The 20,583-nt window shown below is 42.7% G+C and overlaps 1 protein-coding gene across 1 annotated transcript in view; it reads right to left on the bottom strand.

Annotated features, from left to right (window-relative positions):
* Positions 1 to 20,583, bottom strand: part of LOC124598977 — a gene marked incomplete at its 3' end in the record, with an annotated part of 199,740 nt that overhangs the window by 169,427 nt on the left and 9,730 nt on the right. Inside the window, exon 2 of the mRNA XM_047136038.1 lies at positions 9,825 to 10,053. Coding sequence (XP_046991994.1) covers positions 9,825 to 10,053 — 229 coding nt within the window. The remainder of the gene's footprint in view (positions 1 to 9,824; positions 10,054 to 20,583) is intronic.

Here is a 20,583-nt window from a genome sequence, read left to right as displayed (position 1 = left end):
CCCAGGGATCAGTGTTGGGGCCACTCCTGTTCCTTATTTATATGAATGATATGCCTTCTAGTATTATAGGTAACTCTAAAATATTTCTATTTGCTGATGACACTAGCTTGATAGTAAAGGATGTTGTGTCCAACATTGGCTTGGTTTCAAATAGTGCAGTTCATGACATAAGTTCATGGCTTGTAGAAAATAATCTAACGCTAAATCACAATAAGACTCAGATTTTACAGTTTCTAACACACAATTCAACAAAACATGACGTTTTCATTTCACAGAATGGGCATACGATTACTAAAACTGAACTGTTGACATTGTCATGGTAAGCCCATGTTCAGGAACTTGTTCAAAGACTTGATGCTGCAATTTTTACTATTCGAATGGTATATGATGTGAGTGATCGTTCGAGACGAAAATTAGTCTACTTTGCTTATTGCGCATGGTATTGTATTTTGGGGTTTTTCTTCCCATCCTCAATGGATATTTTGGGCTCAGAAATGGGCGCATCACGCATTAGGTGGTGTAAGTTCACGAACCTCTTGTCGACCCCTGTTCATGAGTCTGGGTATTCTGACATTGATTATCAATATAAACCCATTCCCAAGAAAAAGCAGCTTTCACTCAATTAATACTCGGTAGAAATCAAACCAGCATTTTGATCGGACTTCCTGAGCTCTTCTGCAGAAAAGTGTGCAGTATACTGCCGCATCCATTTCCAATAAGCTACCACTCGAATTCGAAAATCTTAGCAATAACCCACGCGCTTTCAAAACGAAACTGAAGTTTCCTCATGGCTCATTCCTTCTATTCTATCGAAGAGTTCCTTGAAAAATTAAGGTTATTCTTTTTGTATTGTTGATTATGTAGTAATTTCATGTACTGACACATTCCATGACCTTGGAGATTTGCTCCTCAATTTGGTCCTACGGAATTTGACGTGTAAATAAAAAATAAATCAATAAATAAAAATAAAATTTCATTAGCGAATATATGTATTGTGACAGCGCAGTTGAAATGCCTATCTGCTTAAAGAGGTATCTAAACGACATTCATGGGTAAACACGTCGCTTTTTTACAGTCAGCACTTTCTTTTTAAGTGATGAGTTTCCACAGAACATTGTTGTGTAAGACATTATTGAGTGAAAATATGCTAAATATGTCAGGAGAGTGATATGTTGGTGTCCAAAATTAGCAATTATATGAAGAGTGAAAGTAGATGAAATCAAGTTCTCCTCAACATGTACACCGAAAAATATAGAATATTTCGCTCTATTTTCTCACTCATGTTCATACGCTACATCAGTTGGTGTGATTCTAATCGCTGTACGGGACTGAATGTCGTGTGTTTTTCCAAAATTTAGGGAGAGTCCATTTTCAGAGAACCACCTTAAAATCCTCTGAAAAATACAATTTACCAACTCTTGCGTTGCTTTCACTCTAATGGGATTTATTATGACACTAGTATCGTGTACAGACGTACCAGATTTGCTTATTGGATGTTAACTGGAAGGTCATTCACATGTACAAGAAATAAGGGTGGACACGAAATTGAAAACTGTGTGACTCCATCTATGATTTTTTTCCCTCTACTCACTAAAATTTTCTAGCTTTCCGACATTGTCTGAACTATTCAGCACAACTTTTGCATTCTGTTTCTTAAATATAATTCATATCAGCTGTGCATAAAGCCAGTAAATCCAGAAAACGAGTTTTTCTAAGGGAGTAACATGATCTATACAATCAAATGCCTTGGAAAGAAATACCACCTGGCGATATATTATTATTTAAGGTTTGTAATGTATGATGAGCGAATGTATAAATAGGCAACCCTCCTGGATTCGAAAGTGTAACAAAATTGTTTCCAGTTTAGTGTGCGTGTACATTAGTTTTTCGAAAATTTTGCAAAAACGATGTCAGTAACGAAATTTGATGATAATTCTTTAAGTCTGTATTATCACCTTTCTTATGAAGAGGTTTAACATTTGCATGTTCTAACTTGTCTGTGTGTGTATGTGTGTGTGTGTGTGTGTGTGTGTGGCTTGTGGACGCCTTTATCAGCGTCCTTACACTCATTAAAACAAGCGAATGTGGATAACAACTCTAAAACTGTTGCACACAGTGAGGAGGAAGTCTACAAAAGGACGCTCGTGCGCTCACTTCCACCTCACGCGCACTGAGCCACATAATCACCCTATCTCGCATGGTTGAAGACAACTGAGAAAAGGTGGAGGGTGCTACACCTGGTAATGAAACAGATGTAAAACCATATAACAGCCTAAAGAAAAAGTGAAATGTAACTGACTGATTACTTACAAAAACACATAGCTGAGACAGTCACCCTGTTAACACATTAAAAACGTCTCCCTAAACTTTTCGGAATCGAGTAGGACACACCACAAAATCTTAAAGGCCACATCAAATTTGGTTGAACGTCACTTAATATAAAGGGCGTATCTGCCGGCAAATCTGCCGTTTCCCTCTTGTCCGAAAATACAACACAGTCTAGAAAAATGTGGCGCACAGAGATGAGAACAGCACGAGCACCACACGTAGTGCTGGAGGGGGAGGGGGGGGCCTCTCGCCAGAGAATGAATCCTTTCGTCAGAGTGAGAGGCCTGTGGCGTACGTGAGGACCAGTCAGGAGAACGTCATCCCATCTTCGTGGGCGAAAAGGATAACACCATGGCCACGTTGTGGACTTCGCTAGACGCAGTTTATTATCGATCACTTCCAGCCACTCTTATTCCCATTCACACATGACACTGTACCACAATAACGAGGTGACAGCATGCAGGGGGATAGTACACTAAAGTAAGTGAGAATCACTACACAATCCCTTGGCTGCTACGTCTACATCTACATCATACTCCGCAAGCGGAGTGGTGTGTGGCGGAGGGTACTTTTTGTACCACTAGCTAAGCCCTCCAACCCTTCCACTCGCGAAGAGCGCGTGGGAAGAATGATTGTCGGTAGACCTCTGCATTGGCTCTAATTTCTCGAATTTTCTCTTCGAAGTCATTACGCGAGACGTATGTGGGAGGAGGTAATATGTTGTCCCACTCTTCCCAGGAAGTGCTCTATGGAAATGTCAGTAGTAAATCACTCCAAGATGTACAATACCTCTCTTGTAACGTCTGCCACTGGAGTTTGTTGAGCATCTCCGTAACGCCCTGGTGCGAATTAAAAGATACCGTGAAGTAACATGTCGCTTTTAGTTGGATCTTACCTTCTCTTCTACCAGTCCTATCCTGTTGCGATCTCTTATAGATGAACAATCATCAAGAAACGGTCGAACAAGTGCCTTATAAGCCACTTCCTTCATGGATGAGTTACATTTCTTTAAGATTCTTTCTATGAAACTGAATATGGCAGCTGCATTTCCCACGATTTGTTTTATGTGGTCATTCCACCTAAGGTCGTCCTGGATAGTTACTCCTAGGCATTTTACGGCAGGTGCTGTTTCCATGGTCCCATGGCACCCAGCAAAAAGACACTTTCTTCGTTTTCTCTTATAAAGATTGTTATGTTGGGTCGCAGAAAGGAATGCATGGTTTTTGCAGACTTTCAGTTTGATTCCTAATGCAGACTGTGGTCTGTAAGGAGAACGTAGCAGAAAGGTGTTGCATATGTTGAAGCGATCTCACGTAGGAAGTGCGCCCTCTGTTCTGTGTTAATGTTTGTGTGCCTGCGACTGCGTGTGTATACATTCTAATCTTTTCCGAATCTCGACAATTTTTGCCTCTTTGTGAATTTTCTTTGTTTCATTACTATATGTCCGTTGGAAAGCATCCACGTGGGTTAATATTAGAGTTTGTTAGCCCTCTGCCATTACCCTTTGTCTATTCAAATGTGTCCCGTGTAAAATGTTAATTGTTCGCGGCTGCGTGGTTTAATGTTAGTAAAATTTGGCCACGGTACGTAGAAACTGTGTCTCCGCGAACGACATGGGCACACGAGTTAACTGTGAGGCTTACTTTCCTGTGGCCCCCTGCCTCTGCCCTAGAGTTTACTTATTGCTCTGATTTTGGAATATTGAACATATCCTGTCCGGATTATTCAATTGTATTTTTAGTTTGTGATTTCATGTTAAGCGCATAAGCGTGTATGTGTGGTCCTCGTTGAGGCCGTTTCTCCAAACCGAGGTTCAATTTTGAATATAACCGTGATATTCAGATTTACTCTTTTATTTAATCATTTCTCAACACGGCGGAAGAAACCTGCTAGCTTCGTTGCATGTTGGTGTTGGTGCCGTCCTTGATGTTTTCTGAGTGAATGTGGGTCTCAATGCGAGTATTAAGCCTTTCCCGACTCTCTCTAATAATGACTGCGATTCTACATTAAGAGATTATGTTGTGAATTGTGTAGCGTTTCACAAGCAGTTGTTCGTAGTTACCAGGCAACAGCAGTTATATAGATGTCTTATATCAATGTCTTAAGAAATAAATAATTTTGTTTCAAGTCTTATCCACTGTACCGATGTTACGTCTCCTTTACCTATGCCATTGACCTTGTAGCTTCCTTGTTAGCCCATCCATACGTTTTCCATGCGCACAGGTCCAATAATTAATGTGCCCTTTTTACTTACAACAAATTCTTTAGAATAGATCTTGTTTTCAGGAGTGTTGCTGCAAGCTGCTCTTGTTAGTTATTTATTTTATTTATTGTTCCGTGGGACCAAATCAAGGAGAAGTCTCCATGGTCATGGAACGAGTCAATACATGAAATTATAACACGATATTAGAAACAGATAAAATGAAATATAGAAAAACATATTCAGGTGATAAATCGTAAATTTAAATAAAGAAAATCAACGCTGTAACACTGGAATTTGCTTCATTTTTTAGCTCTTCCAGGAGCTCCTCGACAGAATAGAAGGAGTGAGCCATGAGGAAACTCTTCAGTTTAGACTTAAAAGAGTTTGGGCTACTGCTAAGATTTTTGAGTTCTTGTGGTAGCTTATTGAAAATGGATGCAGCAGAATACTACACTCCTTTCTGCACAAGAGTCAAGGAAGTGCATTCCACATGCAGATTGGATTTCTGCCTAGTATTAAACGAGTGAAAGCTGCTAACTCTTGGGAATGGGCTAATATTGCTAACAACAAACGACATTAAAGAAAATATATACTGTGAGGGCAATGTCAGAATTCCCAGTCTATTGAATAGGGGTCGACAAGAGGTTCTCGAACTTACACCACGTATAGCTCGAACAGCCCGTTTTTGAGCCAAAAATACCCTTTTTGAATCAGAAGAATTACCCCAAAAAATAATACCATACGACATATGCGTATGAAAATATGCGAAGTAGACTAATTTTCGTGTTGAAATGTCACTTATTTCAGATACTGTTCTAATGGTAAATAAAGCAGCATTTAGTTTCTGAACAAGATCCTGAATATGGGCTTTCCACAACAGCTTAGTATCTATCCGAACGCCTAGGAACTTGAACTGTTCCGTCTCGCTTATAATATGCCCATTCTGTCTGATCAAAATACCGGTTCTTGTTGAATTGTGAGTTAGAAACTTCAAAAACTGAGTCTTACTGGGATTTAGCATCAAATTATTTTCCACAAGCCACAAACTTATTTCATGAACTACATTATTTGATACTGTTTCAATATTACACACAAGATCCTTCACTATCAAGCTGGTGTCATCAGCAAACAGAAATATTTTTGAACCACCTGTAATACTAGAAGGCATATCATTTATATAAATAAGAAACAGCAGTGGCCCCAGCACCGACCCTTGGGGAATGCCCCACTTAACAGTGCCCCATTGGGACTGAACATCACTACCACTCTCAATATTGCGGAGAATTACCTTCTGCTTTCTGTTCTTAAAGTAAGAGGCGAACCAATTGTGAGCTACTCCCCTTACTCCATAATGGTCCAACTTCTGCAGTAATATTTTGTGGTCAACACAGTCAAAAGCCTTCGTTAAATCAAAGTAAACACCTAGCGTTCGCAACCTTTTATTTAATCCGTCCAAAACCTCACAGAGAAAAGAGAATATAGCATTTTCAGTTGTTAAACCATTTCTAAAACCAAACTGAACATTTGACAGCAAACTATGTGAATTTAAACGCTCCAGTAACCTTCTATATACAACCTTCTCGATAACTTTAGCAAACACCGATGGCATAGAAATAGGTCTGTAATTGACAACATTATCCCTGTCTCCCTTTTTATAAAGTGGCTTCATTACCGAGTACTTTAATCGGTCAGGAAACTGCCCACTCCTAAAGGAAAAGTTACAAATATGGCTAAGTACTGGGCTAACATACATAGAACAATACTTCAGTATTCTGCTAGATACCCCGTCATATCCGTGAGAGTTCTTGGTCTTTAGGGATTTAATTATTAACTCAATCTCCCTCTTGTCAGTATCATGGAGGAGCATTTCAGGTAACAGTCTCGGAACACTTTTTTCTAAGAGCGCTATATGATTCCCTGTTGGGACTAGATTTCTATTTAGTTCACCTGCTATATTCAGAAAGTGATTATTAAATTCTGTACATATATGCTACTTATCAGTAACACGGACATTCCCACTGATTCTATATCCTCGACCTGTCTCTGCAGACCAGCCACTTCCTTTACGACTGACCATATGGTTTTAATTTTATCCTGAGACTAAGCTATTCTATCTGCATACCACATACTTTTTGCCTTCCTAATAACATTTTTAAGCACCTTACAATACTGTTTGTAATGGGCTGCTGCATTTATATTTTGACTGTTTCTAACGTTTTGATATAATTGCCACTTTGTTCTACAAGGTATTCTTATCCCTCTAGTCAGCCACCCAGGCTGCCTGTTTGTGCTAGTACCCTGTTTTGAACGTTCTAACGAAAAGCAACTTTCAAAGAGCACGAGAAAAGTCTTGAGAAAAGCATTATATTTATCGTCTACTGTATCAGCGCTATAAACATCTTGCCACTCTTGTTCCTTGATCAGATTTACAAAGGTCTCTACAGCAACTGGATCAGCTTTACTAAACAGCTGATGACTATATTTAAAACGTGTTGCAGCACAAAAATCTTTTAGAGTTAAAATTTGTGCATCATGATCTGAAAGGCCATTCACCTTTTTGCTAACAGAATGCCCTTCTAGTAATGAGGAATGAACAAAAATGTTGTCTATGGTTGTTCTACTGTTTCCCTTGCACTCTCGTTGGAAAGAATTCGGTTTGCATAATATTATATGAATTAAGGAGGTCTACCAGCATCCTCTTCCTTGCACAATCACTTATACAATTAATATTAAAGTCACCACAAATAATTAACTTTTTGTATTTCCTATAAAGTGAACCAAGAACCTCCTCTAGCTTTAACAAAAATGTTGTGAAATCGGAGTCTGGGGATCTATAAACAACAACAGTTACAAGTTTAGCTCCGTTAAATTTAACCACACCTGCACAACATTCAAACACCTTTTCAGTGCAGTACTTTGAAACATCAATTGACTCAAATGGGATGCCGTTTTTCACATACATGGCTACTCCCCCACACCGCAAAGAGCTCCTCGAAAAGCTGCCAGCCAACCTGTATCCTGGTAAAGGAAGCCTCTGAATTATCTCCTTATTTAAGAAGCGTTCAGATATACCAATAATTTCAGAGTCAACATCTATAAGCAGTTCACTAACTTCATCTCTAATACTTTGTATATTTTGATGAAATATACTAATTCCCTCATTACTCGGATACCTAAGCTTTGTCAAAAGTGGTTCCTTTGTTAGAGAGACTTCCCTTAAGCAGGAATATCTATCAGTTGACTTCAATGTAAAAAAGGTGCAGCTCTAACACCCACTACTGCAGGAATTTTCCCATGAGTGATCCCACCAACCCCACCTATGCTATCACCTACAAGCTTTGCCAACCTCCCCTTCCCATACCTGTTGAGGTGCAGGCTATGTCTAGTGAAACCCGTCCTGCTGATAGACTCCACCGACACCACTGAAATGTGACCTATGCCTTCTGTCATCAGCGCACCCCCAAGTCTCATGTTATTACGCCTGACGGCTGTATCAAGATGAGGCCGGTCGTGACGCTGAAACAGTTCCATGAAATGCACATTCGTGTTGCCAGTCTGAGTGGCTATCTTTTCCAGGTCACTATCTATGTCATACTCCCCATCCCTATCAATACTATTACCAGCCCCACCCACAATCACTACCTGATCCTCTTTAGTAAAATCCCTACATAACCCCCCTATGTTAACAGTCACCTGAGCGAATCCTGCATTAGGCTTCACAATGCTGGTGACCTGGTACTCACTCCCCAGCACTTCCTGCAACTGCTGGCTTACACCTCTGCCATGAGAACTACCTAACAGCAGAACCTTCTTCTTCCTCTTCGACTTTGCAACTGTTCTAGCCACCGTAACTACTGAGGTCTGCTGCGTATTTCCTACATCTACAGCTACTAGAGATTCCACTCCACTAGACTCTGACAGTTGGTCATATCTATTGTAAACACCAATAGTAAAACTATCTGAAAATCTTCTTCTCCTAGCAGATCTCTTGCCAACAGACAGCTCCCATTCCCCAACCCCCTCCTCCCTCCTCATCCTATCTAGCTCCTCCTGTGCTTTTGTCAACTGCACCTGAATGGCACAGATCTTACGCTCCTGCTCTTCTATCAACTTACTCTTGCTACATAACTTGCAGTTCCAGGAGAGGATCTCACCAGAATGCCCACTGGCTTCCCCACTGCATTCCCCCCAGTGAAAATACTTCGAACAAGTCTCACACCGCAATCCACTACACACGAACCTACGGCAAAGCCCACACTTCTCACTCAAGGTAAAATTTTACTTTCTCTAAGTTCCGCTACTACAATAAGAAGATGTTAAAAACCTGACTACAATAAACACAAACTTACTCTACAAGGGAAGTAACTACTATTATTAACAGTATTAATAAACAACAAATGTGAATAAAACAAAAGACTAATACAGAGAGAGAATCAAACGTCTAATGACACAGTAACGAAGCTGAAAACAGTTCCCAAAAGTTTCTTCTGAAATTATTTCACCAGAGAACACAAAAAACTCCGGTTGAAGACTACTGAAGTTCCTAAATAAACCACTATACAGAAACAATTAATTAGTACTTAGCTTTCGAAGCGCCGCTACAGCTGCAACTGGTCAGCGCGGAATGTAAACACAGGTAAGAGGTTACGTTGCTCGATACGAAACACAAATATCAGGTCACAACACAAGAAAGGCAGAGATGAATGAAGAAACCACTAAAAGTCTCTTATATAGTAAATATTATCACAAAAACCGTTAAAATATGTATCTGAAACCTAAAAATATATGAAAAACTTAGAGAGCGATCTCACACGCAGTCACTCGCTTATGACGTCACACCAAGTGTTCATACACTTTTTACTGTATTTTAATATTTGTTTCATGTGAACAATCCCTGGATCATATTAATAATTACATCCCATTTTTACGAGTGACATTACAATGAATGTTCTTTTATAAATTTTTTTCTTATCACTAAATTAATTAATTTTCCAACTCTGTCGAACCTCTTACTTGTCGTGTGGCTAGAGTTAGTCGCGACCCAATCTTTTACTTTGATTTTAATGTCAGATAGCATTTCCATTTGCGTGTGGCTCTTTTAGCCATCTGGATATAGCTCACGGCTCCATTCATTTCATAAACACCACTTAAGTCCACTTTTCCTTTACCTACGCCACTTACAATGTTAATCTCGGAAGATAGCGAAAGTAAATAGCGTACAGAGTAAACTGAAGAAGAGGAAGAGGGGATCAGGTGTACAATTAATGGAAGTGGCCTCAAGTGGCGTACGCACCCCAGCACAGAGCGGGAGCCGGCCAGGTGGTCTGCGATGAGGCACCACTGCTGGACGGAGAACTCGTCGGCCGCCCCCTCGGAGAACTCGCGGACCTGCTCCAGAGCGCCGGCGCAACCCCTCTCCCTCTCCTCCGCGGGGCTCTGCAGCTGCAGCAGGCGCGCCACGGCCGGCGCCGCCGCCGACAGCCGCTCCAGGTTCTCGCACGTCGCATCCAGCTTGTAAGCTCCTACGGAACGTTTCCCCGTCACCTGCAGGTCTGCACACTGACTGCTCAGACAAGCTGTTATTGTTTCTGTCTGCATCGACACTGCTAAGCAATGAAATGTCGACAACGTGAAAATGGCAATGAGACCGGACAGGGGAGAGGCACCGTGTTGTATCCTTACAGACGAGTCCCCGTCGTGAGTATAGCATCAGAGTGGATAACTGCCAGCGTGGAGGCTCCGAGGAAAAAAGCTTCCCAGGTGTCACTCGTCACTGTCACGCCCGCCTGGCACCCGCCGCCATTGTGTGGGGTGCCCTTTGGTGCACAGTACGGAGCCCGTCATTTGACAGCAGCTGATGCACTGCCCGTGGTAGCCTACCTTCGAGATCTCCGGGACGTTATCCTTTAACACGATAACACAAGACCACACGTCACCCCAGCTGCCCTCAGTACAGACGGTTTCCATTGTTGTCATGGCGATAACGTTCTCTAAAATTCCCATCTGTTCAAGGTACTTCGACTTCTCGACTCGGTACGCAGCAAATATAAGTCACTCTTGGACAGATAATCTGTAAAGTCGGAGAGCACGGATGGTCGGACGAGCAGTCCATGAGCAAAACCACGTAAAGCCATAACACGGGTTCCATAAGTTCTGAACTTCAGCCTAGCTCAAAGTATAAATCCTTCCAGAGCAGCCTGGAATGTACTCGTCTAGCCTCAGAGAGTGTATTATCAGTAAAAAAGATGCACTTATTGTTAAACGATTTGTTGGCGAGATGGAGAATGTGAGCTGGACAAGTAGATGTATGGACACACCCACCTAAAACTTTGCAGAGCACTGCAGGAGGGAGACGTTAGTGCGATGCTTCATGGCAGACATCAGGCACGACGTGGGGAGTTTTACGTGGAGCTCACAGAGGTGACCCAAGACTGCTCCTCAGCACAGACAGCCAGTGGGGGGTTGCTGCGGGAGACAGAGGTCCAGTCCAGCCGGAGCCACAGACGGCGACTTCACACCTGCCTCCAGACGTTCTCCATTCTCATCTCCTTAAGGACACGTATTTAGACTCTCCCATCATAGTCTGGCTGAGAATTTTTGTCTTTGACTTACAATAACTACATCCTGTAAAGAAAGAATTCTTATTAATATAAGGGACATATCATTATTTTCTAGTTTTAATCACGTGCTGATGTATTTCGCCTGTAATTATCGCCATGGTTACGCCTGTTACATCGTGTGCTAGGTAAAAAACGTGCTGCCGCGCACTGTTTTGCATGCGTGTGTGATGGTCCTCTGCACTTGTCTGAGAACATGCAACACTTTTGGAGCTGAAGATAAGTTACTTTGACAGCTAACTACTAAACGTTTTCCAATTGTTCAAAAATAATCCCACTGAGTTTGTCCACCGGTACGGTACTGTGGCTGACACATCAGTCCAAGCCGGAAATGAAGCAGCAGTCAAAGCACAGAGAGCAGTGAGTCGATCCCTACTAAGAACGAAGTGTCTACTTTCGTCTGCCGGAAGGTTTACGACCAGACATTACTGGCTTACAAAAGCAGTTTTCTCCGATGACTCCCTTACAAAGAATAAAACACTAACTGGCAAGTGTGACTCAACTCATCTTGACCAGAGGCATCGAAAATGGGACAAGTCCAAGACTGTAGCATTAAGCAAAAAGGAAGGAGATGTGATATCACTGAAAAAAGAGACAAGCTCTTAGCCCGTCAGAAGTGAATTTGGAGCTGTACTGATGCACTGGACAGATCCGTTTCACCGAGGGAGCTAAGATGTAGTTAGTACGGCCGTAAGTTAGTACCGTAAGCAGATATTTAAATAGTTTAGGATGACGTCCCTTGGAGTCGGAAGCAATATCATGCAGCAAACTGATAAAGAGGGCTTTCTGATAGAACTACTAGTAGCCATTAATATTAACCAAAAAATCGGAGTGCCATCAAATTGTAATTATGCACTGAAAACTTTACAATAATACACATCTGACACAGCTACAGTCTGGAACCGCGCGACCGCTACGGTCGCAGGTTCGAATCCTGCCTCCGGAATGGGTGTGTGTGATGTCCTTAGGTTAGTTAGGCTTAAGTAGTTCTAAGTTCTAGGGGACTGATGACCTCAGAAGTTAAGTCCCATAACGCTCAGAGCTATTTGAACCATTTTTGAACATCTGACACAAATAAACACACTTAACTTATAAATTGAAAATCTTTACGCTCGTAACCAACACAGAAATCTCGGGTAAAATGTGTGTAAGGGCCGACGGTCTCACTCGGCGCGCTCTGTGGGCTGCTGTGTGATTTAGCGTTACTTCCTGCCTCCTCGTGTACTCTACACTGTAGAGTCCGTCCCAGTTACTGGTTTAGCAACTAGACGTTTACTGGATTCGAATAATTACTTTCCCTGTTATTTTCTATAAAAATGTTTTTTTCAATTATTCACATATGGGCCCAACAGGACCATGCTAGGTACACTCAACCAATGTCGCTTTTGATGGTTGGCTTTGTGTCCAAATTTATTTCATCCTTTCAGAATGAAGTCTCTTTCTTTCATCAGACTAGTAGTAGAGCAATGTATGTGTCGCCCCACATTCCATTGTTGCCAGATGTATCCAAGATGTTGATGATGACATCATCAAAGATGATGTCATGTAGACTTGGCAACAGGGCATGATGTCATCCAAGATGACAGCTGTGACGTCGTAGACAGCCCCCCCCCCCCCCAAAAAAGATGACGTCACCTCTAAGTAGGTCTTGGCAGCCGTGACGTCAATCAAGATGACCGATTTTGGCGCGAAGATAGGACACTTTGCCTACCTCCACTAACCTAACCTCCACCCCCCCCCCCCCCAACATGACGCGAAGTTCTAATTCCTACATAATAATGCGTCACACCTAAGAAACTGGCGGGAAAAAAGGACTTTATTACTTAAATAATTTCAAGCACATGTGTTCTCCACTGTGACTGGAGTCCAACTGGCTTAGTTCAAATCTACGCCAGCAAAGGGCGCCACTGTGACGTCAGATCGTGATGCAAGTACCGTCATTCAAAATGGCTGCACCCAGTGTATCCACCACCAGCTCCAGAGCCCAACTGGCTTAGTTCATATCGTGGCCACCAGAGGACGCTACCGTGACGTCGGTTGATGACACAAGATCGTCCGCTCTCTCTCGCGCCGCGCCACCGGCCCGCTGGCGTCTGACCGCTTACGTCACACACCCTCGGCCGCCACCTCAATACACGCGCCGTACATAGTCTTCTGTAAATATTCTAACTAAACTATGACTCGAATACCGTTATTCAATCCGCATGGTCCATGACACAGCTAGAGCATGTTCCCATTACATAATCATAGAGCGTAGTTTACCCCACCTGCAGTCAAGCACTGAAAGAGAGAGAGAGAGAGAGAGAGAGAGAGAGAGGTGCTGCAGTGCCTTCTCTCTCAGCCGGCCGGAGTGGCCGAGCGGTTCTAGGCGCTACAGTCTGGAACCGCGCGACCGCTACGGTCGCAGGTTCGAATCCTGCCTCGGGCATGGATGTGTGTGCTGTCCTTAGGTTAGTTAGGTTTAAGTAGAGCCATTTGAACCATTTTGAACTTCTCTCTCATGTACTTAGGAAAAGGGCTTCGCTAGCTTTCAACTACCTATTTTCAACTACTTTTCATGCAGGTAAGAAAAGGCGTTCACTATACTTTCAACTACCTAGTTTCAACTACTTTTCCAGAACCAGACCGCCACCTCTTCCCAGGAACCGGCGTCGAGTTTGAATTCTAGCACTAAAGAAAGGTCGCTTGCCCTTTCGCTACCAACCTAAGAAAATTGTTGCAAACGAAGCCTACCACCACTACCCTAAGCCTACAGGACGCAACCTCTTCCTAGGGGTTGCTGGTAAAAAGACTCAGCCCGCGCTAGGCTGATGGAGAGAGGAAGGAATGTACTTTATTTATTTGGGAGCATTTTATTTAGGGATGGAGTATACGTATCACAGAACACAAGCTCTGACATGCCCCACAGCATACAGACCTGCAAACTACTCCTACATTAACTCATGTATAAGGCTCTACACACACTCTTGCTAATTGTAAACCGTCAGAAATAACGCATTGCACAGCCTACAGACATGCGAATCACTCGTAAGTAATGCAATACATTTACGTACAGATAGCTAAAAAACTCCTAAATTGTCAAGGCTCTGCTTGCTAATCGTCAACTGCCGAAATCATACACCAGCCTTTATTTAAACAATTAGAGGCAGCACCACCACTCAGTGTATTCGCCACTGCGTCCAGAGCCCAACTGACTGAGTTCATATCGATGCCACTAGAGGATGCTGCAGTGACGTCAGGTGATGATGGAAGTACCGTAATCTACCACCCAGTGATTCACCACGAGCTCCAGACCCCAACTGAATTAGTACATTTCGTCGCCGCCAAAGGACGCCACCGTGACACAGCTATTGACGCAAGTACAGTTATCCATAATTGCGGCAAACAGTGTGTTCCCCACGAGGTGTAGTACTCAGTACCACCAGCAGAGGACACTGTTGTCCGTTTCCTGACATAAACCAAGTCTTATTTAACGATAGACTATATCCATCACACTGACACAAAAGATCAACCCTGATGTGCCTGGGGCCATGTTGCACAGCCAACAGACACGCAACCAACTTGTAATTTCAGTACACAATAGCAAACTGCTCCTAAATAATTCTTCACACTGATGTGTAGACACGCTCAGTACTTGTAAACTGTCCAAATAGCTCATAGCACGACCTACAGAGCCACTCGCGGAGTAATGCAATCAACGCACGCGAGCACAGTCCACCGCCCCCTAGGTAGCGATAAGTGACGCATCAGTCAGATGTCAAACCGCACACAGTCCCCTGCTCGGCTTCCGGAGGATGAGGTGGCGGCACCCCCATTCACACGTAACACCTGACAAATTCCTATCCGCTAGACACCGATGATGAAGCGATCGCACGTACGGTCGACGCGGTTGTTGACTGTCAAAGCACTCACGGACCTCCGTTTAGGGCCGAGCACGACAACCCCGAGAAGTGAGGCAGCCGCAGCTCGGGTCCCGCGCACTCCGTCACAGTCCCTGAGCCTGCGTCATCGACCCCGGTGAAAGTTGCATGCCTCGATTCCGTCACGATTACACTGTCATACCATTTCAAAGCGCCTTCACGGCAGTCTCATATTCGAGGCATCGCCAGGTGCCACTTGTCTTTACCAACGAAGGCAGAATAGCACAGAGCGTGTTGACACACGTGTTCAACTGCACGTACCCACCACAGCGTGAATGACACATCGCCATCTAAAACATTCTCTATGTTATTCTTACGTCACATGGCTTTGTGAAAAAAAAAATCGGCCAAGTCCAGCTCTCCGTAATTTTATAGTGCCCCAGAAATAGTTAACGCTCGCTTTCTTGCTGTCTCAGCTTCAATGCGCCAAAATTCCTACCCTAACAGAACCTGTTTACCAACATCGCCGGACCCAGTCTTCCTCCTAGACACAACGTGATAGCCTTCCTGCACTCAACATACTCAAATGTTCTCACCGCTCCTATATCCCACCACAATTAATCTAGCATTCTCATGGGCTCTTATCGAATTTACCAGTCAAATTACTAACGCCGTCGGTATCAAAGCACCATCCACCTTTTCTTTCTGGGGCTTTCTGTCGTTATTTTGCAAAGACTGCTAAATTGCACCGACAGTTCCCTCAATCTGTAGACCCCCAACCTGGTCTTTCTTTCTACAGACGCTACACTCAGTGGTATCAACTATTTTACACTGATCACCATTTTGTACCGACAACTAAACATCGCAAAGTTGTCTACAGGTCATCAAATACATACGACACTCTCAAGAATATTGGAGAATCAAACCTGATCTCCAAGCTGGGAATATATCAACGAGTATCGTCTCGATCTGGTAAACATGCAATTCATGTTCGAGGTATCCTGCTTCTGTGTGGACCAGTATTCGTTGATGAATTGCTGTTTGAGTTCATCAAAAGACATACTTTCAGTTTCTGGATTGACACTCCATCTTTTGGCGTCTGCGGTCATAGCACTAATTACCAAATTTATTTTCTCTTGGTCACTCAGATTTCCGGGGAAAACTCTTTCACAATTTTTCAGAACGTCTAACGGATGCCATCCATTATGTTTCTTGGAAGGATCGAATTTTTCCTCCCCTTCCAGTAACTTGTGATACTCTACTTTAGTTATCACATGACTAGGTGTCACCTGTATTTTCTTTTCCAGCTCATTAATATGACCGAGAATATTGGATGTGTTGCTATTACATTTCTGTTTACGATTACCTACTTTCTCTGCTAACAGCTTTTCACACTTCCAAACAGTTTCTCTCAAATTTCAGACTTCTGTTTGGCATTCGATATATACTTCAGACTTAATTTCTTCAGACCGCTCGGTTATAGTCTCATTAATGAGGGGTTTGACATTCTCTTGAATCTGTTCAATTTTGGAGTCGAATCTTTCATTAATTCCTTTGACCTGACTTTCTACAGTTGTTACTCTATCCTCGACCCCTTGCATTCTGGTTTTCACTTCTTTAACTTCGCCTATAACTGTATTTAATACTTCGCCCATGTCATCAACTCTCTTATTGATGTGTTCTCCCTGATTACTAATTTGGTTACTCTGTTCCTTAATTTGTTGATTTTGTGCTCTAATTTGTGTACCGATTTGGTTACCCTGTTCTTTAATTTGTGCTTTCATTTGCTTTTCTAGGTTATTATTTTGTTGAATTAATGTTCTCAGTAAGTCGTGAATGTCAAATACATTACTACTTTCAATTTCGGCTTTCTCAGTTACATAGCCAAATCCTTCTACAGTTTCCTCGTCTACTCTTTCTTTCTTAATGGCTGATGGCCTCCACATATCACAGAAGTCATCATCCCTTTCTTTGTCTCCTGCTATGTTTTGTTGTTGCTTTGTATGTTTGTCTGTCTGACTGTCCATTTCGGCCAGGCTCAATTACATTCCCTGTTGTTGTTACTGGGGTACTCGTGCCTACTTCTTTATCCATGGATTTATTAAATATAGCTTACAGTTTACTTTTAAATGGTCTCGTAATTGACTCACACCTCCCAAACTGCTACAAATTCGTGTCTCTGGACCTTTGTTCTAGATTTTCGCCGCTTCAAAAGTCCTGTCACAGTCGTCATGTGCAACGATTCTTCCGCGTTCTCGTCAATATGGTAACAGAACGTTTAAATTCTACCACTGTAAAGACGGAAGATCCGCGATTCGGAATGTCAGAACTGTGTAGTAAGTAGCGGCAGGAACACCACCACAAAATTATGCAGCACTAACACTCCAAACCATCGACTCTCAGAGAGAGATTCTAACTGTGTTCAACCTAATGGTAAAGTATCGAACTATTTTTCTCCGAATCATACAGTTTGTGGGAAAAGCAGTAAGAATAATTACTTTTGGAAACCTTTAGTCAGACAAAGCCTGTTATAACAATAAACTGTTTCGCTTAGTGAAACGGCCACTCACAATAAATTCGTTTAGGTATGGACCCTACTCAGGTAGATGAAATAGGAAAATTACAGTTAAACACTAAGGTACATTTAACACTTACATTCCACTGATTGATGATGGGTGGTTCAAACTGTGATACACTTCTAAATAAAGTACTTTGCCTGTTACTGATGCCGAAGGTGGTGTGAGGAGGTGCTGTGTAGTAACATTGCGCAGGTACAGCTCTTGATGTACATAGCTCTGTCTTCCTCTTGGTGGCGACGATAAAATTGCAAATATCTGAGTTATTAATTTATTGCCGTACTGCGCCAATCATGTAGAACACGTCCGATGCCAAAACCCAGTCTTGCAGGTGCTTGACCAACATAATGTGTGTTCACCACTTGCAGGGCAGCTACCGACTGACTGAGCCACTTGTGCGCCAATTCTCACCCACGCACCCAACCACCTTTTCCATTCCACCATGGAACGGAGTTCCGTTTTACCTATGATACCTACACCTTTTCAATTTACACTTCTGCTTACAAAAACCCTAAGTGTGAACCATCTACAATTGCATGACAGCATACACATACAAAACTGACATAATTAATTAAGTTGTACTTGAAATATTACATAATTATTTACAAAATATGTTTTAATACATTTATTCCACTTACGTCAAAGACGTTATTTTAAACAGATAAACTACACTTCACAAAAGCTTACTCTCGTTATAGTATTTGCTTAATCTTTCAAAATTATTTCAGAACAAAAAAATGTAAAATATACATATTAATGGCAGTATTATATTAACAATAGCATTACATGCTAGACACCGATGATGCTATCACACGTGCAGTCAATGCTGCCATCAACTGTCAAAGCACTCACAGACCTCCATTTAGGGCTGCGCGTCTCCACAACCAACGCCAAGTGAGGCAGCCACAGCTCGGTTCCCGCATGCTCCGTCACAGTCCCCGAGCCAGTGTTGTCGAGCACTGGTGAGAGTTGCGTGCCTCTATACAGGCACAGTTAAACTGTCATAGCATTTCAAAGTGAGTTAACACCAGTCTCATATTCGAGGCATCTCCAGGCGTCACTTGTCTTTACCAATGAAGGCAGAATAGCACAGATCGCGTTGCACCCCGTCTGGGGTTTCAGCATTCATTTGCTGGGTACGGGCTTGGTGAACCCGGGGTCCCCGAGCTGTGGACTGGTGTGCGCCGCCAGTCCTCTGACACCGTAAGCTATGGACATGCTTCAGCGACCACCGTGTGGTGCAACGGTGGAACGTTGTGTGTAGCAGGGACCGGGGATCTTGGCTCGATTGCCTGGATCGCGAGGACGGTACATACCTCTATAAAAAAAAAAGGCTTCAATCTTAAGGTGAACTGCGCGCCAATAAGATGCATGGCTGTTGAGGTGGAACAGTCGCTAGTGGGCGACCTCTGAGGCACCTGCCGCACCTCAGTTGTATAAGGCTTACCCAGGCATGCGGGTCTCTGTCTGGGCGCACGTTTAGTTCCCTAGCTGCTCGTGGGATGCACATGGCAACCACGTATTTCCCTTCAGCAACTTCGCAATCAGTAAAGCGCATGAGGGAGGCTAGTCTTCCAGATATGCAAATGGAACTGAGTAACAGGGCTCATGGAATCATAAATGACAATGTTTTCATCGTGATTAAGGGGAAGGAGGGCTCATTTGAAAAAGTGTATCCTTTCTATATTCATAAAGGTTTAGAAGGACTCGCAGGTACACTGAAATCTATCAAACGCCTGAGGAATGGTACCCTTTTAGTTGAGACTAATAGAGCAAAGAAAGTGGGGCTGCTTCGAAAGTCAATCAAGTCAACCACTTGCCCTGTTTCTGTATGTCTGTGTACATGCACGCCTGCATGTATAGGAAAGTAAATTCTATCTTTATTACAAGGACAAGGTGTGCGTCGGAATAATGTTATCATTGGTCTGTGTTTAAGTATATAATATTAAATGCCCTATCCTCAGTGAGATGGCTGTGTATGTCGGTAAAAGTATTTGCTTATTTGACTACATGTATGCGTAATTTAGTGTGTTTAATTGTTCACCAAATATGACTATCTGTGGAAAAAGGAATTATTATGTCCTATTGAGCTGGGTTGTATGTGGGGAGCGTAAATGCTTGTGCAAAATTATTATAACAGGGTGGGTGGCATATAAGTAGAACAAGTTCTGTGAAAGTGTATGTTGAAGGAATGAGCGAGTGGATGACACTACTCATCTACGACTGTACCATTAGGACATGTAAATAAATGTCTGATAACGTAAATTGAGGTCTTTTTTTTCTTTTTAATCATTTGTATGACTTCTGCTTGGAATTATGTTTGTCTATTTGTTCTAAATGCATCTTAATCTATACTTAGAAAGGGAGAATGCTTTTTTATTATTAAGCGAGTTTTGGCAGGAGTGAATAGGCGTTCATATATGCAAGTGTTTAAGATTTGAGAGTGGAAATTGTCAGCGCAGTGTGAATGACGCGGGGTTTGCTGGCTGGGGGAGAGACACTGTTTACATGTCGAGTTGGAGATTTGGAGATGCAGGGGAGGATAGAGATCTGCACTATTCAGGAATCCATTTGTGCAGTGTATGTCGTTAGACAATAGCTGGAGAGCAGGTATAGAGAGAGCCCACTTCGGCATGCTGGTCCTGGGGCTGAGTGGACGGCTGTATAGATGGACAGATATGTGGCTTTGACATGCTTCCGACGGTGCTCGCATTTCTGGCGAATGGTCAAGACAAGGTCCTGTTGCAGTAACTGAGGTCGTTCTGTTTCTATACAGGCTGCAGAAGATAATGGATATGTCTTTCTCTGACTTAAATTGCAGATATCAGGTGCGCAAAAATCTGGAAATGGGATCAGCTGAACAATGTGTAGGGTGTGACTAAAGCCAAGTTGGAATTTTACTGTAGCATGCAGGTTCGGGAAAGGTGACACATTTTGCACTGGGTGTAGCCATCTTGAATAATGGTAATTGTGTAATCAAATGACATATTGACAAAGCG

This window comes from Schistocerca americana, chromosome 1 (assembly GCF_021461395.2).
Source record: "Schistocerca americana isolate TAMUIC-IGC-003095 chromosome 1, iqSchAmer2.1, whole genome shotgun sequence".
In the NCBI taxonomy this organism is placed as follows: Eukaryota; Metazoa; Arthropoda; class Insecta; order Orthoptera; family Acrididae; genus Schistocerca; species Schistocerca americana.
The sequence above is the reverse complement of the archived record's forward strand: the minus strand, read 5'-3'. Positions and strand labels throughout refer to the sequence as shown.